Source organism: Macrosteles quadrilineatus, unplaced genomic scaffold (genome assembly GCF_028750875.1).
Source record: "Macrosteles quadrilineatus isolate MER2022 unplaced genomic scaffold, UCM_ALF_1.0 Scaffold_8__2_contigs__length_117827958, whole genome shotgun sequence".
NCBI lineage: Eukaryota > Metazoa > Arthropoda > Insecta > Hemiptera > Cicadellidae > Macrosteles > Macrosteles quadrilineatus.
The window spans coordinates 25222632-25249408 of NW_026542601.1; the positions used below are offsets into that span (position 1 = coordinate 25222632).

The 26777-nt window shown below is 32.6% G+C and overlaps 1 protein-coding gene across 3 annotated transcripts in view; it reads left to right on the forward strand.

The window, feature by feature from the left end:
• Positions 1-26777, forward strand: part of LOC128999785 (opioid-binding protein/cell adhesion molecule homolog) — a 474641-nt gene that overhangs the window by 445727 nt on the left and 2137 nt on the right. For 2 of the 3 annotated variants that reach the window (XM_054426461.1, XM_054426458.1), the window contains exons 2-11: positions 10885-11031; positions 12200-12400; positions 14251-14372; positions 16172-16322; positions 18425-18522; positions 19711-19885; positions 21068-21270; positions 22621-22840; positions 25321-25359; positions 26584-26696. In XM_054426461.1, coding sequence (XP_054282436.1) covers positions 10885-11031; positions 12200-12400; positions 14251-14372; positions 16172-16322; positions 18425-18522; positions 19711-19885; positions 21068-21270; positions 22621-22840; positions 25321-25359; positions 26584-26687 — 1460 coding nt within the window. In that variant the 3' untranslated portion in view covers positions 26688-26696. The remainder of the gene's footprint in view (positions 1-10884; positions 11032-12199; positions 12401-14250; positions 14373-16171; positions 16323-18424; positions 18523-19710; positions 19886-21067; positions 21271-22620; positions 22841-25320; positions 25360-26583; positions 26697-26777) is intronic. The other variant, XM_054426460.1, reaches the window with a different exon arrangement.

Here is a 26777-nt window from a genome sequence, read left to right on the forward strand (position 1 = left end):
ATCACGGGTGCATTTACACGACAGTGTAGTGTAAGCATTGTGCATTGTGGGCCAAATAATGCTTGTTGTTTGGCCAGGGTGATCTAATTATAGGACCGCTCATTGGTGGCCGCATTTACATAATATAATCAACGGTCATTACTGATTCCCACCGTGAGGGATTAAAATCTGAATTATTCACCGTTTACCTTTCTGATTATATTTGGCAGCTATTGTGGCCTGTAAATATCATGATTGATTACACCCTACGGCTATAATTGGTTTGGGCTAAATTCCTAAAAGTAAACATTGGTTAATGGTATAACTACCCTTATTTAAGGAAAAATTGCTTTGTAACATAAATATTCTAATAAATAGTGTTTTTAGGACTCGTGATAAGTTTTTAAAAGAATTTTTGTTTAAATTGTAACTATTTAAATATTTCCCTTCATTACTTTAAGTAATTTTATTCATAGATAAAAGCACTGTTCGCTGTAGATAAAATGGCAAATGTAGGGTTTAGTATAGTAACGAACTTTTAGTGAGTTCTTAAAACGTATCCTCAAGTACCTTAAAATTATTGCCAAATTCGGAAAAGTGGCCGAACTAATTTACATTCAGAAAATAATATAACTTTCAGTATGTTCCTTTTTGCATATTAACACGAATATTTTTGCTTGAAAATACACATGCTTATGCATTGTACGTAGATTTTTATATATATTAGGTATTTTAGTGTGACATTTACGTATTTTTTAAACAAAATATAAGAGTAAAATTGGTAAAATTTCGTCTGTAACTAATCCTAACTCGTATTAACTACACATAACTGTTAATGTATTAATTAAGAATTATGCAACATTAGTTTTACCAGTAAGCAAGACCAATATTGAAACTGGTTGCAAACAGCAATACATCCTAGCAGAAACTAATAGTTCAGGAGTCAATTGGAGTTAATTCCCCGCCATGTTATAAACTCGAGTAATGAATGTAGCAAGTAGCAAGTGATGCTGGTGTAATGGAGTACTAAACAGCGATATCGTTCTCACAAACTTGCTCCATGTATTACATGTAACCATTACTGCAGCGCTCTCTTAGATGAACGCCGAATAATTATTTAATGGATCGGATCCACCCTCACTCCAATCCTCTCGAAGCTTTTTGGTAAATTTTCACCTAACACTAGATGAAAGAGTTGCAATCCTAGCAAGCCAACATTTCATTGGTTTTTAATGGAACCAAATGGTAAGAGATGGAGGGGCGTTTCTTCATTTTAGGCAATTAAATTGCAAATCCCCCCCTTTGATCTGGGGCTCGGGGCTACGATAATCCCCAAACCCTGCGGCGGTTTGAGTCGCTTTCTCATTAACTGTCAGCCAATTTTGTAAGTGATGGGCGTCTGCAATCTCTTTTGAGTGTTAAGTGTTGGGGGATTTTTTTTAAGATGGGGTAAGGACAATAGTATGCACATTGCTTGTGGGTATGCGAATAAAATTGAGTTTTATAGTAATAGCCTAAATTAATAAGTGAAAATTGGCCCGTCCTACGTACGGGATTGAGAAGTCAACTAAAACTAAAGTTGTATCAATATTTCTATTTCTAATCCAAGCCAAAGTTCAAGCGGTTAAACATTTACTGTAAACAAAAAGCTGCCAAGATGAATTAAAACATGTACACATTGTTATTTTCCTATTCTTTCCTCAAAAAGTCGAACATAAAAATAGTTTACATAAATTTGCTTTGAAGACTCGGGGTTATATTAAGTTATATTAAACTGTATTGTTCCGTACTAAGGTTGATATAATTCTATAATAAGTTTACGAAACATAATTTACCTGTTTACATATGATTTTCCATTGTATGTTTTATGAACAAACGTAGCCTAGATATTGTAAATTTATTTCCATACTGTTAAAGATAAAACAGCCCTTTTTATGGCTTGAAAAGATTTATTTACTAGGCCTACTGCATTTGAAATTTCTGTAACATTATGCATTTTATAATACTATAAAGGTTTCCTTGTATGTGATTCCTTCTATCAAATTTCAAATTTATTTGAATAACAAAATGTTAACACTTTACTTAAAATAACAATAAAAAACTTAAAAAGCTTAGACAATTTAAATAATTTCACTGGATAGAATCCAGTGTTAGCAGATGTTAAAGAATTAAAAACGTCTCCTCTAATTACAAGCTTATTTACAAGGAGAAATCAGAAACATGTTAATTTACTTTACAAAGTACAGTTTACATCAGCGAACAGTGTAAAAACTCACGTATGCTCTCGCTGACCGAGAATTACATGCTTCGTGGAAGTTGTAAAAGCAAGCTGTCACATTTTGGAGCTCAACTAAGCGATTTCAAGAAACGAAAAGCATATTTTGACATTTAAAACACAACTTTTCCACATGTGGTGGTAAACATGTCCAAGCTTTACTTTTATTTTCTACACTATTTTTCATAATTGTGTACGTAAATAAGGGATCCTTGTTTCTACTCTTTTATTTTACGTTCTGTAATTCGGTAAGCTTAACTGACTCGTAAAAACTAACTTGAATATAAATAAGTATTTTAATTTTTTACAATTCATACAAAAATATAAAAATTTTAATATTTAAATATTATTTATGCATTCCATGGTTTTGGCTGTTATTTAATTTGTGGCGCATAACTTACTCATGTGTAAGTTGCTTTATAAGTTTCTTGTTTACACCTTTTTTTATCCCTAAAATCGGTTTACAATTTAATAACACGTCATTAAATGTTTCAATTACTTTACTGCATTGGAAGTTGCATTTATAATACATTTTCATCATATGGACGTATTTTCATAATGTTATTCATAATGCTACATTTCTTAGTTTTAAGCTTTATTTAGTATACAGTATAACATGGGGATTAAATATATACGAGGTTTTATAGGTCACCACTCACCATTTTATCTAAAATACGTTAACGTTTTTACCAAGCTTTCGACTACTAAACTTTGGACATGGAAATCATCAGGTACAAATCAGAATCAAGAACGAATCATCATCAGAACGTTATGAAACTTGTTCCTGAGTTTGGAGTTGTCCCATAACTCTAACAACAGTTCTCTTTGTAGCTCAAACTTACTGATTACGGTTTGGCCAACATTAGGATGGTTTTATAAGATATTGATGTTCTATTTCAAAATCGTGTTTACATGCTCAAACAGACATAGCATTATCTTGATGCACAGTAACATAGTAGGCCTACATCTCTACAATTAACATCAGTTCATTTAAGACTTCCCTCTTAACTTTTCGAAACGGCTGACAGCTGGAATTAAAAATAATTTGAAAGATAATCACAGGCCAAGTGGATAATGAGAGGGTTAATTCTCAGATTAATCCTAATGGAAGGGGAGTGCCGGAATTAAAACTGGAGTGAGGGCCTTTATAAGATAACCTGATGGATCTGTCAATCATATCCAACAACTAGATCCTTCTTTTTAATATCTTTGAAATGCTGATACTTACGGAATTATGTATAGAAAAACACCCTAATTATATACGAGTATTTGATTGTGTACCGTACTTCATTTTTCATAAAAATTCAGTTTTTAACACAAAATATGAAAATATTTCCAAAATAATTAACTGTATTTTTCAGAGTAATTATACTAAATATAAATAAAAGAAGAGCACAAATGATCGCCTAAGGAAGGCCGGTTCCTAATTAGTCAGTTTATTGAGGCAACGATGACGTAACGAAATTAGTGGCGCAGCTGTGCCGACGTCATCCTCTAACTGAATTTCGGTTTGTTTAAAACTGTCATTAAAAACTCGACAGTGTTTTGAGCACTTCATCACTTTTTTACTTGTATATTTTTTTACTGAAAATCGAATTTAGTGTATTATATACAGTGAATAATCCATGAAAAAGTGTAACGCATAGTTCTACTATTTATTTTATGTTTTATTGATGCTTTTTTGGTTACATGTTCGAAGTTCAAAGAATAGTTGTGTGCTGCGTGTAAATATGTGTATGTGTAAGTGATGATAAATCACAACATGATTACAAATAGGCCTAGTTACTAATTATAGTTTAGATTCAACAAAAAACTAGAATTTATTTTCATGATGTCACAGAAATACTAAATGTGTTTGTAACAAATTAACTTGAAATATCAGTTATTAAATAATCTTAAAATCATTAATGCTTTAGACATGCACACATGAGTATTCAATGCCATTCACGTATAAAATTGCCATTTAGCCCTAAACTGAAATTGTTATCGATTACCATTCTCCATTATAACCAGGATGATTTTTCTTCCTATGCTTAAGACACTGTAAAAAATAAAGTACAGTAATTAAAGCTACAATGTAGTTAAACAAAAAAATATTATTTAGCTTAACTTTACTTCCATTACAAATTTTCCATCATTGTAATTGGCAGTTTAATTTCTCTCTGAAATACAAACCTGTTGCTCGAATAATGCTTTATTAGTATTTAGAGTGTTTTTTACATTGAAAAGATGATTGCTAAAAAAAGTTATAATCATAAAAGTTTAAGTATTTGTTCACGCTAACAAAGTATAAGTTGATTACATTTTCACACTTTTAAAAATTGTAGCATATGTTTATAAATTTACACGTTATATCGTCTTTATACAGAATTCAAAACGTGTCATGTAAAGAAAGGGTACTCCTGATAATTATTTATATACCTTTATGAATGTAAAAAAAAATAAAAAAATAAAAAATTGAGGAGACATTGACTGCTTAGTTTAACTATGGCTCGAACTTGAAGTAAAAACTAGCTAGTACTACCAATTGATTAAGTTTACATATTTTTTAAATAATGATAATTTTATCATAGAAACATACCACGTAATTTTACAAACATTCTATACACTTGTGTGCCAGTGTTCGGGAAAAAGAGCTAAACAAGTTCAAATAAATCGGATGTTGGAACTTTGTTGTGATTTCTATGTACAAATCCGTCTCATTTTTCTACTAATTTTCATGGAGATTACCTAAGCCAGGATCCAAAGGGATTTTAAGATCAGGGATAAATCAGAAAGATTATTAGGTAAATATTTAATAACTTCCCAAAGTTTGAAGGTGGTCGGAAATTGTTGTAAATATTCTAGATATACTTATCACCTTTTCTATTCTTACAGAAATGAGCAACACCTTAATAAATATCAGCTACATTTAGTTCAACAGTACCAATAATCCTAGTTTAAATCATCTACGAGGTAACGCCACAATGAAGCGTGCGTGTTCTCACACCATACCTAGAGAACTCCTTGTATCCCAAGCCCAGACAGCGATAACTCCACCTAACTCCCAACACGTAGCCATCCGTGAGCTCCAACAATGAACCAAGTCATACAGCGATAAATACATAGATCGTAGTACAGGTACGGGTACCGTGCAGGTCCGCATAAATCAAGTTCTGGCTTTGTGGGGCCACATAAATTGTTCGGTGGGACTGGGTGTCTGCATTAATATCGCCACATAATGAATAGTGACCCCCGCCTGCCGTAATGCAGTTATTATACCCGAGATGGGCTTTAAATTATTCCCCGTAGATTGCGCTGTTAATACGGTCTTGTGAGTTATCCGGCGCGTGCTTGGAATGGGATGTGTCGCCGTGGAATGTATTGTTGTATTAATATTCAATTTCCTCCTTCGATTTATGGGCTTAATAAATATGGGGTTTTTGTTTGGTAGCGTATTCGTGGATTGGGATTTTTTTCGATTCAATAAATCTATTAGCTTTGGTTTTTTTTTATTATTTAAATGTTTGGAATCGTCTGCATTTGATTACCTCTTCGTTTTCTTTGCTTCTCGTAATTTTCTGTTGTTAACGTTTGAGTTTAAGATTATATCCCCACATAAAACTGGTAGCTTAGAGTTTTCCACAAAATTTTAGCTTTAGGCCTACATAACTAGAATATATCATAATTTTAGCATTTTAGTAACATATTTACTTCAATGCTTTTTTTTTAGAAACCTAGGGCTAGAAAATACGTGTTCCTAATTTCTGTGTTTTTTTTTCTATTTTTTTTAAATAAATTTGTAGACTTAATATAAAGAAGTTTTACAACCCGAGGAAATGAAACATATTAAAATTACATAATCAAACACGTAACAATATATACTCAGTCATAACCAACTAAAAATCACCAGATATAAAATTTAATGAAAACACTTCAATCTAAAACCGGATGAAAACATAACGCATACATAATGCATAACGAAAACAACCGTCGACCCAACACCTGGTATGGAAATGCAAGTGGCCATATTTTCAGAGATTAACACTTCTTGGGCGGGAAATGAAATATCTGATGTGACAACTGGAATGATAATCTCGCCGGGCTTGGCACAATGGACAAAGCCGCTTAGTTCAAGCCCCGGCCACCACGCCGCAGCACCGTCTCAATGTCCTTATTCAAAGATATGCTAATGCGATAAGTAAATTATATTTCCCTCGAAATCCAAATCCTGAGTTATTCCGCTCACGAATAATATAAACTGTTTTGAACAACTCGGTTTCCTCTAAGATATCGTATTTATGAGATTAGGCTGTAAAAAGGGAGTAAAGCGAGATTGAGTTAGTCACTTCCATCGTGATTTAACGTAAATGTTTATACAGTGGGTGGTAATTTAGTGGGTAAATAGATTAACATTTTGGTCTGTTTGAAGATTTAGGTTTGTCTTTTGTAATTAGGAATAACCTCTTTTAAATTGAGTAAACTTTTCGAAGTAATATTTAGAACATCGTCAAATATATTTGCTGTATAAAAATTCGAATTAAAGAAATCGTTACACTTTGCCTAGATCCACTCAAAGCCAAACTTAGAATGTTATTATGTATTATTTCGCTGGGTAACAGAGTGGTTTAGGTGTTAACCTGATAATCAAAAGGTCTAGTAATCATCAAAGTAGCATTTTGATTTTTAGAAACTCTTGATGATGGGGATTTTAATGAATGGTCCTGGCTAATGCAACAGTTGGTTTAAGACTTTAAAAGCAAGGCAAGATATTTAATTCTACACTCATATTTAGGTAAAAAATACGCACGTACTTGATAACTACGTCCCAATCTTAATTAATAATTATAATAAAAATATAATTTTATTAATACTTGTAGATTAAATAAAACAGTTCATGAAAGTTTCTCTTACATTATATTGGGTATCTATAGAAAAATATTATATTGTTAATATAGAATCATTACAACTATTATCCACAACTCCAAATATCAATTGCCTCTATTTGCTCGCCCTGATATATTTCCTTGGAGAGAGTGAAAATCCACATCGGATGATGTCCCAGGGAGAAGCTGTACAATAATGGCTACCCCCTTCCCCCAACTCCCCCCCCCCCAGGCTCTGTATCGCTCTATAGTCTCTTCCCAAGAGACAAGATCCCCAAATGTGCGTCGATTCTCTTTTTCGCACAACGCCTTTTTAAAAGCCTGAGGTAGAAATGAAATCATCTGTTGTAACAGGTTTTTTATCCACGGAAGTGTTTTAGTTTAAATATTGTTATATTTTTTAAATCTTTTTAGTTCGTTGGAATAATTTTTATTAGTGTGTATTTCATTTCAACTCCAATCCTTATTGCTGTTTTCACAGGTTTAAATTTTATGAGAGTTTAGAATTTTGTATTTCTTTAAATTTGAGTTGTAATTAATGTGTCCTTGCTGAACACTAGTAAAATATTATCTATTTTACGAGACAAAAATAGTTTTAAACTTTTATTTAGTTTTAACCAGAGTTCATATTTGAGACTCTCTGTCATATAAAATAAATACATTTTTATATTCCTTCACAAATATTTATTTTTTATATTACGTTTCAAGAGCAGATGTATTTTTTACATATTTTTTAGGTCACTATCAACAGTATATCGTTTTACTTCATGATGACACACATTTCCGTAGATCATCATTTAATATATAGTCCAATAACAAAATGTAATTTAATTTAATTCGTGATTAAGTTTGAATCTAACCAGTGTACTTCAAATTTAAAGTAAGTATCACAACAGAAATTTTGTATCTTACATTGTTCACTTGAGATAAATTATGCAAACAATTTCGTAATTAACTCGATAAACAGGAAGCATAAAGAAAGTGTTCAAAACTGTTTCGAAATCTCATTAACAATGAAATAAAGACCCTTGAAGTGCAGTAATGTCTCTTTAACAATTCACGGAGCACAACACTGTAATATTCAAAGGGAGAATCGTGGTTCACACGAGAGGCGTTTGTCAATTATTTTGTACACTATCAGACCACTGGTTTTTGAAAATTTTTACACCTGAAGGACGATATACTTATAGTATATTTATTACTAAAACAGCTATTTTATTTCTGACCATTTAGGTCTAAATATGAAATATTCATAGTTTGTAAGTGCTACAAATGTTAGTGGTTTAAATAATATTATGGTGTAAAATATTATTCTAAAATTGGTTCATAGATTATACTATTTATTGTTGTATTTTGACCTGATTATGGAAATGAAAGATGTATTCTGCATTCATAATCTTTTTCAATTCAAGGATTAGGTTTTGAAAAAAATCTATAATTCCACTATAAAATAATGTGTTGTTAACGTCCGCAAAGTTACTGAGTTGGTCTTTGCTGCTAGGGGAACAGGTTCAAGCATCCAACTCAAATTTAGACAATTTTCCCTTAAAGGTGTGTGGTCCCTATGCAAAATGGCACTGGCAAAGACATTAGAAAATAAGGAAATTGACCCATTTATTTTCACAAGTATTTATTGAATAGATTTTTGAAAATCTTTAAAATATACCTACAACATCGCCTAGCTAACTTTAAATTATTTATGTGAACATTAAAATCAAACCCACCCAAGAAACTGGAATTAATTAGTATATTAACAAGAACCACTGAGAAAATTGCATTTCAAACATTAATCAAAGCTTACCACCCATACAAATTCTGCTTCAAAGAAGGTTTGTTTGGTGAAGTTAGTTCAACAGCTGTTGGTAAACAATTCCGCAGTGTTCTATCGAGTGTTGGACAGATTTACAGACTGTGGCAGCCAATAAGGGCGCCGTCACTGCCAATATTGGACAACACCTGGTAATATTGGCTCACTGTCCCGGCCTTACTTTACTTGTTGACACGTGAAAAATGGGTATTGGGTTTGTTGTATACAATATGGTACATAAACTATGGCAATTCCAATAGTTTATTTTTAGTATAGATAACAATTATTATCAGTTCGTAGTTTGATTACTTGTGGATTCTGTTATTGAATGTTGTTTTGAAAGTGAAACAATTTCTTACTTATAAGATTTTACTAATGTATTGAAATTATCAATTATTATCAATGACCAATTAGATGAGATATTGACACTCCCTAGGTGCGTATTTGAACTAAAATATGAGTTAAGGATGAGTGTAGAATGTTTTAAGATGATCTGTGTAGTACAACTAATCATAATCTCATTCATAACAATACAATTGATTTTAAAATTGTATTTCTATACGATTGATATTGTTTTATTTAATACAAAATTTTATTTCACGATAGGGTGTTTTTTTAATGAAACCAAAATAATTAGCAAAACCGGCTAATAATATCTAAAATCTCTAATATCGAACCAGCGATCTTTTCATCGGTAGGCGAGCACTATAACCCCTCATTACCCAGCCAAATTATCCAAAAATTTAAATTACCATGATTTCAAACTCACAACAGCTTAGTGTGATTATTTGATCAATCAGTACCGTATCATAAAAGTCTTACATTAAAAATAATTTTCTGCGAGGAAAGTTTGGGTACGTAATTAATTGTATTTGTCAATGGTACAATATAATTAGATTCAAAACTACGATTACTTGCCTCGATTACGGATACTTGCTGTGGTATTATTCTTTTCTTGATGCACATTATGAAAATAAACTTCTAATGTAACTTATATACACTATTTTCCTACCCCTTTTGCAAAATCACAAAAACTCCGTTAAAATACGAAGCTAAAAACACCTCGAGGCTGGCTAAGGGCTGTTTGAAAGCGACATTGTTTGCTAATGGTGGCTTGAGCCGCGAAGGTAATGAGCCGCTACTCTGACACCGGCGCTGAGTTGTGTGACAAACTAATTGACCAAAAGCTACATCTTAACTCAGGAAAACACCCGTATATTTGCACCAGCAAAGTGTGTGTACATATGAGTAAAAAAATAAATATCTTTCCCTGGAGAGGCACTTTTTACTGTAGAGTGGCCAAGTTAAATTTTCATGTGTAGTAAAATGTGATCAGTACCACTACAAGACTAATTTACACTAATAAATTTAACTTTCAAGTTTTACCTTATAGTATATAAATTGTTGCAAGCTATGGAAGTGTTTTCCAAGAATCAACAATATGAAATTAAGTTAAGGTAAATTTAAGAATCAGATTATTTACAATTTACATAAGAAACGAAAGGGGAGATTTAAGGTGGCAATGATTTTTGTGAATCGTTAGGCATCTGTAAAGTTCTTTGCATGAATTGTACCCCTTTCAAAGCAAGCATTACTAAAACCCTTTTAAAAGTTTATGTTTTGTATTATACCTTTAAGAATGTTGATGAGTATTTTTCATTTTGATCATTTAGGTGAACCAAGTACCTAAATTAAGACGTGGGGGTCCTGCTACCAATTTACTGAACATATTCTAGAATAATTTCAATAGTAGTTACATTTAACAAGAAAAGGTGATTTTAGTGATTTTAAATTAAAGTAACCTTATCCCTAACCCTTCGAGGATTATACATAAACTGAGAGCAATGCTAATATTTACTCAGACACACCATCAATATGGTGTCTTTTGTATTCTGAAATACTTTTTTAGCGATTTACTATTTTACACATAGATAGTAATCATATTTGTTATGTTACAGGATCCCCAGCGGCGGGGGCGGCCCCGGAGTACAACACTGCCAATGGTGCCGTGGACTCCACAGACCCTACCTTCACCACCCCTGGCCGGGTGTTTCGCATTGTAACCAGTGACACTGTCGTTCTACCCTGTGACGTGGACAACCCTGGTAAATAATTTATATAAGTAAAATAATTTTTGCTAAATTACAGAAAAATTCATTTTCACATAAATCATTTAGAAAATTGCCCTACAACGAGTTAATCGTAATGGACTTAGGTATGGCACTTCTGGTTTACAAAGATTTCCCAAACTAGCCTTGTCTGACCTTAGAAAGAGAGGGGATTTAAAGGTTTTAGTATATTTTTAGTTAAAAATTATAATACTTTCCCTACCAATCGAACAACCTTAAAACACAAGTTACGGGTTTTTTCTGCACAAACTTAGAAGATAACTATTTGTGCTGGCGGAACGTATCACGTTCTATCTAATGCATGTTAAGGAGGGGGAAAACGTTTGCTACTGCTAATAGCTTGCTTTTAAATATATCTTAATATGACAAAATCTGGCAAATATTTTGAAAATTTATATAGTTGGTTCATCATAATATATTTCTTGATTAGCTTGTTCAAAATAACACTAAAACAACTCTTTAACTAACCTTGTAGAACGAAATGAAAGAAATTGTTTATAGTTTGAACAACTGTTTTAAATATTCTTCTGAGCTTCAATTGTAAATGCTACTTTGATAAAAAACAAATGAAGGGACCACTGACATTATGCAACTGCTCTTCCCTTAAAGATTTCTGATGCAACCAACATTGAAACATTCAAGGCTTCCAAGACTTTAGGGCATAATTGAAAAGTCAACATTGTTAACAAGACAAAACAATTAATTAGCGTGGTTAGAGAGGAGGGCCTTTCAGTGAATTATTCAGGCAGTTTGCTTTGGCAAATGAAATCAGCTTGTTATTTCGTAATACCCATTCAAAAAGGACGCTAGAAAATTATCTTAGTTTTACCATTTTATGGCAGACTCTTTGTATTGTGAAGTGGTAATTACAGTAGATCTTTTAGTAGTAATAAAGGCCGGGGATACATATTGTATAAGGGCCCCAAGATTGAAATGGAAATTAATGTGCAATACTTCTTAAAGTTTTCAGATTGATTACTAAAGACAGTGTCTTCTAATATTTTTAGGTTGATAGATAAAATGGCTTTGATTACTTTTTAATGACAATCGCGAATAAAATTAAAACATTTATTTCTATGTACCTGGTCAAAATTTTTGCTACAGTACTACATGGATAGTTTTCTTACGATAGTTTGATTCACAGGCAACTTTGTGCTGGCGTGGAAGCGCGGGATCGCCATCTTGACGGCGGGCAACATCAAGGTCACTCCGGATAACCGCTTCAGACTGGTGGACGGCTACAACCTGGAGATAAGGGATGTCCAGACCAACGACGCAGGCAACTATGTGTGTCAGATAGCAACTCTGCAGCCCAGGGAGATAACACACACACTGGAGATACTAGGTAATTGTTTTATTGTGCCTGGGGACCGAGCTTTGCTAGGGGAAATCTTTAGATTCTGAGAGCAGTCTTTGGTCAGTGTCATTTATCCTAATCTTCTGCAGTATATTTCTCACCAGTGAGTTAGTAATATGGTAGTTTATTATGTGTCATACATACCCTTTGAAAGTGCCAATGATTTTATAATGAGGTTGTTGACATTTTATGGAATTATATGAAAACTTTCTATGTTTAAATCCAGTAACACCTTAAATGTGTAGGGATTCTTTTAACAAAAATTTATAAATGCTCATGTAAAGAAGATAAGTATATTATTTAACAAAATAACGTGAGCCTCAATAATCAACGACATTTTTTCTTAGCTCACAGCCATAGGATGTAGACTTTGCCAGTGAGACCACCAGTTCAAGGATACCATAATAGCATTGATAATTGTTTAAGATATTCAATACTATATATTATTTTCGTTTGAGTCTCATAAAATAGCATAAATGATTTCTTTTTAAGGTTAAATATATTATTTCTCTAACAAAGACATTACTACTATAAAGCATACAAATTAGTTTGTTTACAAATGACGTTAAATTATAAATTCATATCGTGATTAAAAATTTAAAAATAGTTTCCTGATAATAATAGTATGAAATACCCGATGACTATTCGACTCCATGCTGTTTGTTGATCAGCAGACAGTCATGATGCCACTCTAACTAACCGTAGACACCAGTTATAACGTGTCACCTATCGCGCCTCGCACCACAGCTGCATGCATAATCAACCGGCCTGCCAAATGTATACTAATTGGGGCTGCAATTGCATAACTAGAGATGGGCCATGCTAATTCACAACCATATAATTGATACATTAAAATAGTAGTTTACGCAACGATTGCGTAAAGACAGTGTTAACGACACGAGTAGAAAATTTAAGGAACGAGCCTTGGCAAGTGCCTTAAAAACTTCTACGAGTGTCGTTAACACTATTTACCCGAGTTGCGTACACTACTTTAACTACGACGGTGTTTAATTTACTAAAAATCACTACTTATAACTTCTAAGAGAGGTTATGTTTTTGTTTATAACCTCTCATTGCCACTGACGGTGATGCAACAAAACATTGTATCAAACACTAATTAAACAATTGTATCAACAACTAATTAATCAACAATTAAATTGGCCTTAACAGCTGATTAGTTGAATTTCGAAACATTACAATTTTGCTTCTCCTCTCTCAATCCTTGAACCTCATTGGTCCGTTACCCGTGTTGTATGAGTAAAACTATGCTGTTATGAAAGTAAACAATGCTGTTATGAGATACCTTTCAATTCTAAGAACTGTACTGAAACGGCTACTTTAAAAAACGGTTGTAGGTAAAATATTTTTTTGTAACCTCTATTTATGATAATCATGAAACTAACATGTTAGAGCAAAATAAGGTACTAATCTAAGATGAACAGTTTTATGCTTTACTGGGTTGTATATGTATCAACAAACGTTAAAGTTCCAATGGGTATTGCTAATATTTACAGTAGTCAGTGATATTGTCTTACAGGTCTTACAAGAATGCTTTTAGTTTAGATATTGAACACAAATATTGCCACAATATTTAAGAATGGTATTATTTATTTAGTTTTCCATTATTTATAACCACAAATGCTAGTCATTGGTTGGTACTAATTTCCTATATTCCGAGTGATCTTTGCAGCAATCTAAAGACAGTGGAGAGCATGGTTTTTATAGAGCATTTCTTTATTGATGAAACATTGTTAAAATTAGTTCTACAAGATCTAGGTACTTGTTTTACAACCTTAGAAAATAATTGTAACAATCTTTACAAATAATCCTTTTTGCAGTTCCTCCTCGGATCGACTACGTTTCCTCAGAAGGAGAGATGCAAGTGAAGAAAGGCTCGACGGTCACTCTGCAATGTAAAGCATCTGGAAACCCAGTTCCAACCATCTCTTGGACTCGGAAGGTCAGTAATTAATAAAAATAGTTTCTGTTGATTTTAACCAAAATTATCTTAGAGTTGTTGTGTCTTTTATCGATGATTGTGTTTGTCTTCAAGTTGTATACCTTATGCAACCTTAAACAACATGGTTTGATTAGTTAAAACCTTATTATTACCCTGTCATCTTCTTTTCTGTCAAATGCTAGTGTTTTTCCTTTTTGCAATATTTTATTCGTTGTCGCATCAGGGAGTTGGAAAAAGACGCATCATCAGTGGTAGCATGAATTTGTATTTTTAAGGAAAGAAAAAACACCTAGCTTAGTATAGCCTAATATAGTCTTAAGTTATAAAAACATTTATTTGATAGTTATATTTATTTCAAATTTTAATATATTACAAATTTGGATTATAATATACAAAACAAATGTACTAAACAAGCATAAAATGAATTTAGAAACAATGTTTCAAGTTAATAAAACAGCAATAAAGGTTATGGCATTGTGACTTTTGCCTAACATTATTAATAACAATATTCTTACCTTAAAAGGTGTTTGCTTGGTATAGTAACATTTTAGAAGAACAGAAGAGATTATATTTACGAGTCTTAAAATAGAAATTGAATTAATACTTTGGATTAGAATGGATATATAGATATGGCTTGGCCGAATACAGCAGACATCTCTGTTACCCGTAGCTGTCATCATTAACGGAACATAGAAGAACCAAAAAACCAAAGATTTTTCCATTACTGGTTCAATGCCATTGAAATTATAACATAACTGTGATCCAAGGTAACTAACTTATACAATATAAAATATAATTTGATTCCTCCAATAAAATAACAAAAAACAATATTCCAGTTCATATGCAACATTCGTCTAAAGCCCATGTATAAAAAATTACATGTTTATATGTCTAAACAGCAAAACAAACTAAGTTTATGTAGCAGTGTTTAACAAGTTAGCTTTCTTAGTTGCGCCTGCAGAACTCTCGTTGCATTTTGCATTGCGGCTCAGAATAAAGCTAGAGAACATGCCGTCGTAGGCGCCTTTATGGCTTGTTTTATAGTTCTATTTTGTTTTCGTTGTCACAACTGTATTCCTTGCAACTACAAGGATTGTAGTACGTATATAAGTAAATCCCAATATAATATATTATCATCTAAAATTGTTAATAAACATTTTAATTTAAATTTTTCTAGAGGTAAAACTGATATAAAGATTAAATGATTTTGTTTTAAGTACCAATAAGCAAATGGTTACTCAAAACTTCAAAGAAGGAATTTACAATTTAAATAGACAAAGGCTACTTATTACTTCTTTTCATCCATTTGTTGTCATTATAATCTACAGACAATAAACCCTTAAATATAAACAACTAATAAATAACTAACAAATAAAAAAATGTTACCTTTTTTATGATTGAACAAAAACCAATTGTAAATTTTGACAAAACTCTTTTGTGTAAAATGCTTAGGTTATTTGATTTTATTGGTTTATTTGTAATATATTGAATACCTTTTCTTCTTTAAAAACAATATAAATAATCACATTCGTATTAAAAATCGTTAAATTGATTTGAACACAATCAATATTTTACCATAGTTGTTAATAAAATAAAAAATCTCATTTCATGATGGCAGCCCAAGTTCATCACCGTTGTGCTGGATTTAAATATCCATTCAATTGTTTGCTCTTTACTTTTAGAAAAGATGACATTCATAGTAAAAAGGTGTTTTAACATAGACAACATCGACGTTTCAAACTTGAAAAACTATTTACACCAAAAATCGTTTTATTTATATAACAAATTCTTATTTCTAGAACAACCTTCTACCCTCTGGTGAGAAGTCGGTGGAAGGATTCTCCATTACCATTGAGAACGCCAACCGTCATCAGGCCGGCATCTATATCTGTACAGCGGCCAACGGTGTGGGCGACCCAGTCATGAAACAGATCAACCTTCACGTACTGTGTAAGTTGTCTTTAACAGACTTGTGTATAGTTGTGTACCATAACCAACAGATGTAATGTGAAAACATACTAAGGCTATAACTAGACATCTTATTCTGCAAGACATCTGAATGTAATATAGAAAACAATTTAACATAGTTTAATTGAGTTACAACTAAGAGTACCTGAAAGTACAAAAAATACGTCAAATAACACTCGTAAGAATATATTTACTCTTAAACTGTTAATTCACAAGACTGTAAATACATATAAGAGATGGTAAGTGGTGATCGATTTTGATTGGACACTCCAATCATCATCAGACCCAATAGGCTTATGAAATACTTACCATCGTTTATGTGTATTTACCGTCTTGTGAGTCTACAGTATGATCTGAAATATATAACTAGAAGTGCTACTTGACCATATTTTGTATTTTTAGGTAATTTAATATCATGTAAGTTGCTGATCAAGAAGTTATTTAAGTAAAAGTAGTAAGGTACAAAGAAATCTCTCTCATAGAACAACCGCGCACTTTCAGCTCTTGTACGTTGTGCCAAAAATATACAATATATGTGATGAGCAATGAAGAGCCTGAACGCCGAGCACTGTGCGGAAATTCCTATAGTACAGGGCCCAGGGTCTTCTTCCACTGTGAGAGTTGTAGTACATGATGACAGAAGGTGTTGGAAGTTTCCCTAGACACCAGCACTAGTTCTAGACACCACTTAGGTGTACGATTGAATAACTCTGTTTATTACTTATCTGCGGTTACAGAAATAATGCGTTATGTGAATTACTGGCTTCGTAGAAGTATTCAACTTTAAAACTTGTTCAACTAAAACTAAAGGACGATTGGTTATAGCAATCCATACAAACGAGCTACAACATTAATAATCAATTATCAATCAACTATCAATTATTAGAATGGCCTAATTAACGAAGAGATCGTAGCTTTAGGCTGTAGTACCCTCTGTGGTTTACCCATTAAACTATGGTCTTTTATAATTAAATATTGGCTACAGATAGTACAGGTCATATTTGTTCTTCAGCATTGAAAAAAATCAAATGGTAAGACATACGCTTCATAATATCAAATGTGTTCAGGCAGTTTACAAAAAATATGGATTATTTCCTTGAAACTCCTTATAATCAATATCAGTCACAAGCTTGATTATAAAGATCATTTCTTAGTCAAATTGTGTAATATTGTTGTTTCTCCCTCTTTACCGAGTGGTCATTGTGGCTATCAGATAAAAATATAGGACTTTGGTTGTGTGTAAACTGGGTTGATTGTTTGTGAATATGTTTCCAAAAACAGAGTTATCGCTAGTAGGAACATGAATCTTGTTTATTTTCAATACATCATATTATTAGTAATTTTGCAATTTGTATTCTTGGTGTGTATGTAAAGTCAATATAAACTTTTTTACAAGACTTCTATCTATCATTGATCTGTTATTAAAACACGTCATTACAGATAATAACCTAATGACAAGAGACAACTTAGTCTAGTATTATTAGTCTAATCAGGACTGTTACTGCCTATCCAAACCAATTATAGAGTACCTCACCTGTATTAATATTTGATTAGCACTGGTTTCAAAATGTTTCATTATTAAAGAACTTTACTTTCCGCTGTACAAAATTGTAATTCAGTGTAAATTAATTTCGGGTAATTAAAAATTATTAATTACCCTTATTTTTGTGAAAATAAAGATTTAACTCTAAGGAATTTGAGATGTTATCCTAATTAATTTACAAAGATTATTTAATTTACAGTATAAAAATTATTACTATGAACTAATTTCAATTTATTGTAACATAAATTCAAAGCTATTAACTGTTTTTTTCTTCGTCAATATTGGTGAATATTCTGCATTCACGCACATTCAATACTTTCCTAAAGATGCTTATTTGGTAGAACATTTTCGATTCCAAAAATGAATGGCTTATTTCAATAATCATTAGTAGGCAATTTAAATGCAAAACGAAGACTTGAAGAAACAATACAGAAGAACAGCTAACCTGTTATATTTTATAGATTTAATTATCAGTTGCTATAGTATGTATAGAAGATATTAGTGATCTATTGCCTGATCCTATTGTTTGCTTGTATTGCAGATCCACCAGAGATAGAGGTGGAGAGGGGGTGGGTCCACTCAGGGGAAGGCTACGAGGCTCAGCTGGTTTGTCTAGTGCACGCTGAACCCCCTGCTGAGGTGGGTCATTGTTAGGTTATCTTATGTATGAAATGTGTTGAAAAGGCTACATTAAGTGTAGATTTCAGTATTGTTAGACCATTAGGAGCTGTATTTGAATTTATGTATATCTTAAACGTAGGCGTTACACTTTAAACTGTGATTTTAAGTAACTATATGGATCTTTCGGTAGGGACACGCACTCAAACAATAGTATTTTAGTCAGGAAAATAGGTGTTTACCGGGCGGGGATGGTGCGGGATTACCACACGAGTACTGTAAACACATTTTCGAAGAGTGACGTACTATATCTTTTGCCATAATACTCTTAACTAACCTAACAATAAAAAACTGTATAGATCCGTTTTATATTCCCACAGACTAAAAGACAATCACAATTCATGAATTCTTAGAGAGACTATGTTTTCGTTTATTGATACGTGGACGGATTGCCAATCAGCTGGTGTTTTGATTAAAACTAATTACAGTACAGTAGCACGTAATGAACCCGCATTTGATTAAGCAGACGGCAAACTGCTGTTTTCCGGACTAATTTCAGAAAGTGTATTAAAACAGTGTAGTGTGGCGAAAATCAATAACGACGCAAATGATAAACCACAAGGTTGGGTAAACATAGGTAAAAATGTTTTTTTTTCGGGGTGGCAACTAGTTTCGGTTCACATTCATGAAAATCTCCTTAGGACTAAAATTGTTCCCTACAAAAGAATAAAAAAAAAACACATCACCTTACGAATCACATAAGCACCCATAAATTACTATTGCCACGATTATATTGGCAAACCAACCATTTGGACCGCTTATGTTTTTTACTCTCTTTACGGTATATCTCAGGCAATAAGGAGGCTACCTAACTTAAAATGTAACATACAATCATGATTACTTTTTGTAAGATACTTCCTCGTAGACAGAAGGGTATAGACTAAAAGTTTTAAGACTCAAGAATATTATTCGTTGTGACTGGTGATTGGATTGTATATACTTTTTATCGTCTAGACAAAGAATGTATATCAAAATGAGTCAACACTCTTATAAAATAGCAACTAATAAAACCTTTTAAATATATATCTTCGGTTCTTTGTCCCAGCGGTTTAATCTAGTGAATGAGATTTTATTATTCTAGTAGTAGGTATTGTAGTTTCTCCAGGAGGTTTCAAAATACGTTATAATCTTTGACTGGATGTACACCAGGTGCTCTGGTACCGAGACACTCTAAGGCTGGACTCCACCGAGCGACGTATCATGGAGGTACGTGGTACCAGACACACCCTTATCATCAGGAAGGTCCAGAGCTCCGACTTTGGCAACTACACTTGTCAAGCTGACAACCAGATAGGCAAAGCAAAACAGTCTCTGGAGCTGTCAGGTTAGTTTATAAAAAAAGCTATTAATATTCACAAAATATATTATTTGGTTAAAGCTGTATCTTAAATTGTATTTTCTACAGGGTCTACACACTCTTAATTTCACCTATCATCATTTTGTCCTTTTGGTGAAGTCGTTGATCTCAGAATTTTGATAATTGTATTTATTAATAGAAAGGTACCAATATTTGTATATAAGACTTTTCTGTGTTTTGTGATTAACTCAAAAAACAATGTCAATCACCTTGTTTGACACATATTACCGAAAAACTTGAAAACAAGATAAACCACAAAATAAAAAAAAGTCAAAGTCATAAGAGCAAAGTTGCTCTTATAATTGTCGAGTTTATCTTATGATGAAACGTTTTGCTCTTTCATGCATTAAATTTGGCTATCATTGTAAACATATCTATTGATACTCCTTAAACAGAAACGTTTAATTAACAAAATTACGACAATCATCCAGCACATGTTTTATTACAATTTTATTAAAATTTGCATTGCAATGGAAATACAAAATTTTACTATAAAAATTTATACTTGTCTAATCTATTGCTTCAATATATAACAGACGAAGAAATCCGTTGGGTGTTTTTGCTTTGCTTATTGATTATTAATAAATCCAAGTTGAAGACTATATCTTTTTGTCAAACTTAAAAAGGTTTGTTATTGGACATAATTGTACTTATTTTGTATCACGTAATCACGTGATATTTGCTCCGAACGAAATAACTGCAACCCTTTATACATCGTTTATAAAATAAATAAATAAATCGCCATCACAACAAACATCTATCTCCACTTAAACCCCAAATATTTATCTTTTTACAATTTGAACTTTATTTATCTCGACACAATAAAGAGAAATGTAAATCAGCCACAATCAAATCTAAGGATTATTCTGACTGTATTAACCGTAGATACAGTTATGCTACAACCATAGTAAAACGTTGCCTCTCCCTTCAGCAGACTCTGACGTAACTGAAATTATTAATTAAAAGTGCACACTAGTAGTCTTTCCATTAATCACATTTGACAGCTGTGGGAGTGATGTCAATTCTGGAGATAAAGATACGCTGGTCTTGTCAAGTTAGGTGGAGGCGAATTGGAATATCATCATGATACTATTGGGGTGGGATTTAAAATGTTGATATATTTGATTACACTATTGTTTTGTTTCACAGGAAAGCCCAACCCAGCAACGTTCAGAAGTCACCCCATGGGTAGGTTCAGAGACAGCTACAACATCACCTGGGCAGTCAACAGCTACACACCTATAGAGGAGTTTAAACTGTACTTCCGGAAGGTTCCAAGCTCTCAGCCCCCGGTACCAGGCCAGCTCAGCACAGGCCACCAGAACAATGTGTACAAGAGGCCAACGAGGAGGGTGAGCTAGTTTGTTTTTCTAGTTGCAAAACAATTTATGAAAAGCTGAACAATTCTGTAAATATCTAGAGGGACAACACAGGTGAGGGGTTGTGATAATTGATGAACAAAATGTTGGTGATTATTAATATTAACCCTCTAAATCTGCTCTAGGCTCTAGGTGTATTTTAAATGAAATTCGAATTCAGAATGAGTGTCAAATGATCGGTTGACTGTCGGGAGGGTGATCACTTAACAACTTAGCTCGAATATTAGTAAACTTATAGCTCGTAATTCATCTGTAAATGTCTTCGTATGCATATTCATAATATCCTAAATGTTTTTGAACTGATTCCATTTAGACACAGAAATCATTTATGATAATCATTGATCCTAATTGCGCAATTAATACAATATTGAAATTGTTGCAAATATTAATTTTTTTCTATGGTTATTAAATTTAAAGTAAATACGATTTTCTACTGTAGCATACCAAAAACATAGAAAACATACATATTATATATACCTTCATGGGCGAGTCAACCAATAATTTACTTGATGTAACTGTCTTTCAAAAATCTCTAGTTAGTTCCTTAAACATCCTTTAACAAAGCGTAAGCTAAAACTGCAATTATTTTGTGTTACTCAAACAAGTCTTCATGTAACCTTTTATTAAAGTAAACCAGCGTATCAGATAGACGTTATTACAAAGGCAAGGCTGGCTCAAAGAGGCCTTACGCAAGAACGGTTGCCTTGGTTATATAAATGTTTTCCTCTTTGAGAAAACTCGTTATTATTCTATAACACAAAGAAGTTTATTCTACTGGTGTTACATATTTTGTTCTGGTATAAACTAGCAAAATGTCTTAATGGTGTACCCTCTATTGCAAGAAAATAATCTTGTAACTGTAATAGGTGATAGTTATGATAAACAAATTTAAGGGTTTGGGAAGATTATAAGTTCTATCAAACGTACATAATATAAATAAGGAATAAAATTAAGTATTCTGTCATTATTCACCAATTAACCTTTAAATAGTAAAAGAAAGTAGTAGGCAAATCCAATTAATTATTAGTCGTCTTTTTAATAGTTAACAGTTACTTAGTAGTACTCCCTGTCTCCCCATATTTTTATTTTGAAAAAAAAATACTGAGAACGAACGACGTTCAACACACAAAAATAAATTATTAAGAATGTACCTGATACATTTATACTTGGGTGTGTGATTAAATGTAGTTACAGGTTATGTTAGGTAGTTCAATAAAGAATCAGTTGATTTTAACATAACAGTGACAATAGTAAACACATTAACAGTCTAGAAACACATCTGTCTTGAAGAGCAATAGTGTAAGACTTACAAATGTTTTCCAGGAGAATGACACACACGGTCAGCTGATCAACGGCAGGTACCCTGGGGATTGGAACAATGTAATCCTCCCAGCCATACCCAGTGAACAGTTCACACAGCAGATGAACTACGTCATCAAAGGGCTGGACGCCGCCGCGCAGTACGAGGCCAAGGTACAGGCCAAGAACAGGTTCGGATGGAACCAAGAGAGTGAGACGTTCCACTTCACCACCAGAGGGGCAGGTCAGTACACAACCCTTGAATAGTATAAATTTGTGAAAACATATTTGACAATGCATCACAAAATCTATCTTTTTATTATTTATACCTAAAGTTCGAGGAATAAAGGTTTTCACGAAAGAAATTGATGTGAAAACTACATTAACTTCATGAACAACGTATATTTGTTACATATACGTATTTGCATTGAATGCAATACTACTCTGTTTCAACTTAAACACCTTCAAGGAACTGGTTTAACAAAAAATGTAATATTTTGAGATGCAACAATGAACTCAAAGTCAACTATTTATAGTACTATACATAATACTATACTTAATTTTATTCCTTATTTATATTATGTACGTTTGATAGAACTTATAATCTTCCCAAACCCTTAAATTTGTTTATCATAACTATCACCTATTACAGTTACAAGATTATTTTCTTGCAATAGAGGGTACACCATTAAGACATTTTGCTATAGTGATCAGAAACTAACGATATAGTGAATAGAGATATAATAACAGAATCGTTTAAAGTTAGGAATATGCCTCATATTAGGGATCTGAATCTTAACAAAAGTTTTTTCCTTCAGTATATTTACCATAGTGATCATGTATGCTACTCATTCTCTAGATTTAAGGATTATAAGAGTCAGTGCTCAAGACATAGACCTAAAGAAGTTTTTTTGGACTTATATATTTACAGGTGGTAGGATTTTTTCTCAACCCAACATAATTTATTGATTGTAAAACATAGAAGAAAGGGAGAAATGAATTGATCAACAGAAAATTCAGTCTGTCGATTTCAGGTTTACAGCATTAGGATCAAATTTTAAATTTGAAACCAGTTAAAATTATAATACGGATAAAGCCATGTTGAAACTTTCCAAAACTGCTCAAGTTAGTTTAAGCACGTAGGCCTAGTTTTCAAACCTATAATCTGACAAGCCTAGTGTCTAAACATCGAAACAAATTGTAAGGAAATAACACAGTTATTTCATATTTATAAATAATTGATTGTACTGTACAAGATTATGTGCATTTATAAACTCATTATCATAGAAACATACGGGATGACAATTAAGTCTTAGGACGACTTAATAGCTTTAAAAAGAAAAGATATATCTCAACCAAATTTGGCATATCATTACTGGTAATAGTAATCTACATGTTCATGTACATGGTGATCGGATGTCACCTAAGGGGAACGGCCCATAGGGAGTAAGTTGAAAACATTAAATGTAAACATAGGTTGACATGTTCAAACCATTGACAATCGAGAAAATAGTTACAGCTTTTCAAAGATTCATTGAATTTGCAATGCTATTAACTCAACCCGCTCCGGTGGGTGCCCGCTAGAAGACGGAAGAAAGTCATAAACGTAAGCATAGGTCGATATGCAGATCAAATTAAATATCTTTACTAGTAGAGTAAAATACCAACAATTTAGGCTCAAAAGAACAACTGAGTAAAAATGGCAGCTGTTAAAGATTCAAAATGGCAGATTCAAGAAGTCTTCTAACGGCTGCCATTTTTGACTCCGTTGTCTATTTGAGGTCTGGTTTGCGGTATTTTTTTTTATCCAAACAAGATCTTTAATTTGATATACATAGCAACATATGCTTAGATTTAAGATGTTCAACTTAACTTACTCCCTGTCCCACATAGTGACATCCGATCACCATGTACACAAAAAAGTAGCTTACCAGTAATGACATTGAATTTGGTTGTGATATCTCTTTTCGTGTTAAAGTTATTAAATCATCCTAAGACTTAATTGTCACACTGTATGAGAATAATAAGATCAAAATAAAGCATAATAAGTCCATATACAGGGTAATACTATGTAGCTTTATATTTTAGTTCCTATAACAAAATACTGAATAAGGTTTTGGGTATTGTAAAGGTGAATAAAACAATAGTTCACAAACAGAATATTTATATATCAGAGAGAAAAGTTCTATTACAATATGTGAATGGTCCTCATCCCATATTCAATTGTAACACTCACACTACCTGTCTTGTCTATATTGTCACGATAACATTCAATTCACCCAGCATGTCCACCTTAAACCTGTGTGCCTCTTTTACGCTTTCAAAGAAAATAGGGTTTTAAATTTTGATCTCAAGTTGTCTCCATGCTCTTTCTATATCATTGCAAAACCTTGCGTACCAGTACATTGAATCAAGTTAGTTTTATGTCTCTATGTGTTTTAGTGAGAAAAAGGGAATAGTCTGATTTCCTTTAAATTTAAGCACAAACAAAAACTATTTAATCTAGCAAGCATCAACGATTTAACTTTCTTATGCTCAAAACCGTTTACTGCTGATAACAACAACATATAAAGATCATTGCAACAACCTAAATTTTGTTTACAAAGTTAAATTAACTTTTTAAAGTGTATTGACGCACACAGGTTTGCTGATTCGCTTGCCATTTCACCTTGTAACTTTATGTTTTGCCCTTGCACATGCCCGTCTTGCCCGTGATGCCCACAGGATCGCTCGAACCCTCCCCTGAAACAGCTGTTTACTCAGGTTAGTCCTCAGTTTCTCTCTTCAACTCTGTGCTTGCGTTTTACTTTATTTTAACAGTGATTAGTAGCGTTTTAGCCTCTTCCTTTCCAACAAAATACATCTTACTCTACCAAAAAGTCTGTAAAATGTATTATTTTACTCAAGAAACTCAATATCTAATCAGATGTATCTTGGCAGATAGGTAGAGAGTAGAATTTATAAACGATAAGACTGGCCACACACTTGCTTAAGTTATCACTAGATATGTGCCACAAAACAACATGTAACATGTATTTAAACAGAAACAAACACATTCCCTATAGCTTTTAGCTCTCTTTTGCCTGTCACACGAACCCTTTTATATAGAATGCATGATCCTAGTTAAAGTACTATGAGCTACACTACCTTGGCTTTTATTTATATTGAAATAACCATACTAAGAAACTTGAAGTACAGCCTACAGTAACATAATAATTGATATGCTGAATCTTCTGTAAGCCAAGACTCACAACATAGAAACAAGCATTAACGATGTGTATAGGAATTTAGGAACAAATATCAATTGTTTGAAAATAACTTACACATTGATTTGAGAAATTTCCTAAATAATGTCAGGGCAAGAAAAAATGTTTCCAGTAAAACATTTTACCAATACCGCATTGAAAATACTTCAATTTATATTGGTTTTACCATGTTCCATATTTACTACCTTTCATTTACGATATACAATTAAAATACTTTATGAATATTTATTTGGTGTAAAAACTTAAAACGTCCAGGAATCAGCTGTTCGTGTAACATAAATGTGTTTCAACGTATGACTTATCAACAATACAGCTATTGATGTAAATCTACTACTTGACAGTCATGGTACATTTTCCTAGTCTCTTAGCAATAAATCCAAGTAGCTTTCATTAATTGTATTACACTAAACGAAAAGCTAATTCAACATATTGAATTGAGGCATAAAAACAATAGAGTATAATCACATTTCTATGTTATTTTGATATTTCCTTGTTGTAGGTTAAATTGTAAGTAAACAAAATTGGTGATGATTATAGTTTTATTAAGAAAATAATGGTTTGTATATGTGCTTAGCTTTTATACTTGAGGATTCATGTCCAACCCTTTGCCCAACAAAATAACTATGTGAAATTTGCTTTTGTTTACTAAAAAATATGATTTATTATTATGTTTTATGGGGTTTTACCAACGAAACGAGTTTTATGTGTATTTTTTCCACAGACCCTGAAGTGAGAGATATGGGGGTGACTGCCTACGGGGGTGCAGCTACACTGGCCTCCTACCCTCTCCTACTTAGTGTTCTGGTCGCCATCGCATCAACGTAGAACCAACAAGTAAGTAGTTTTACTCTTTAATCTGAATTTATTATGGTAAAACTAACTAGTATGTAGGACACTAACTGTTTTAATTAAAAT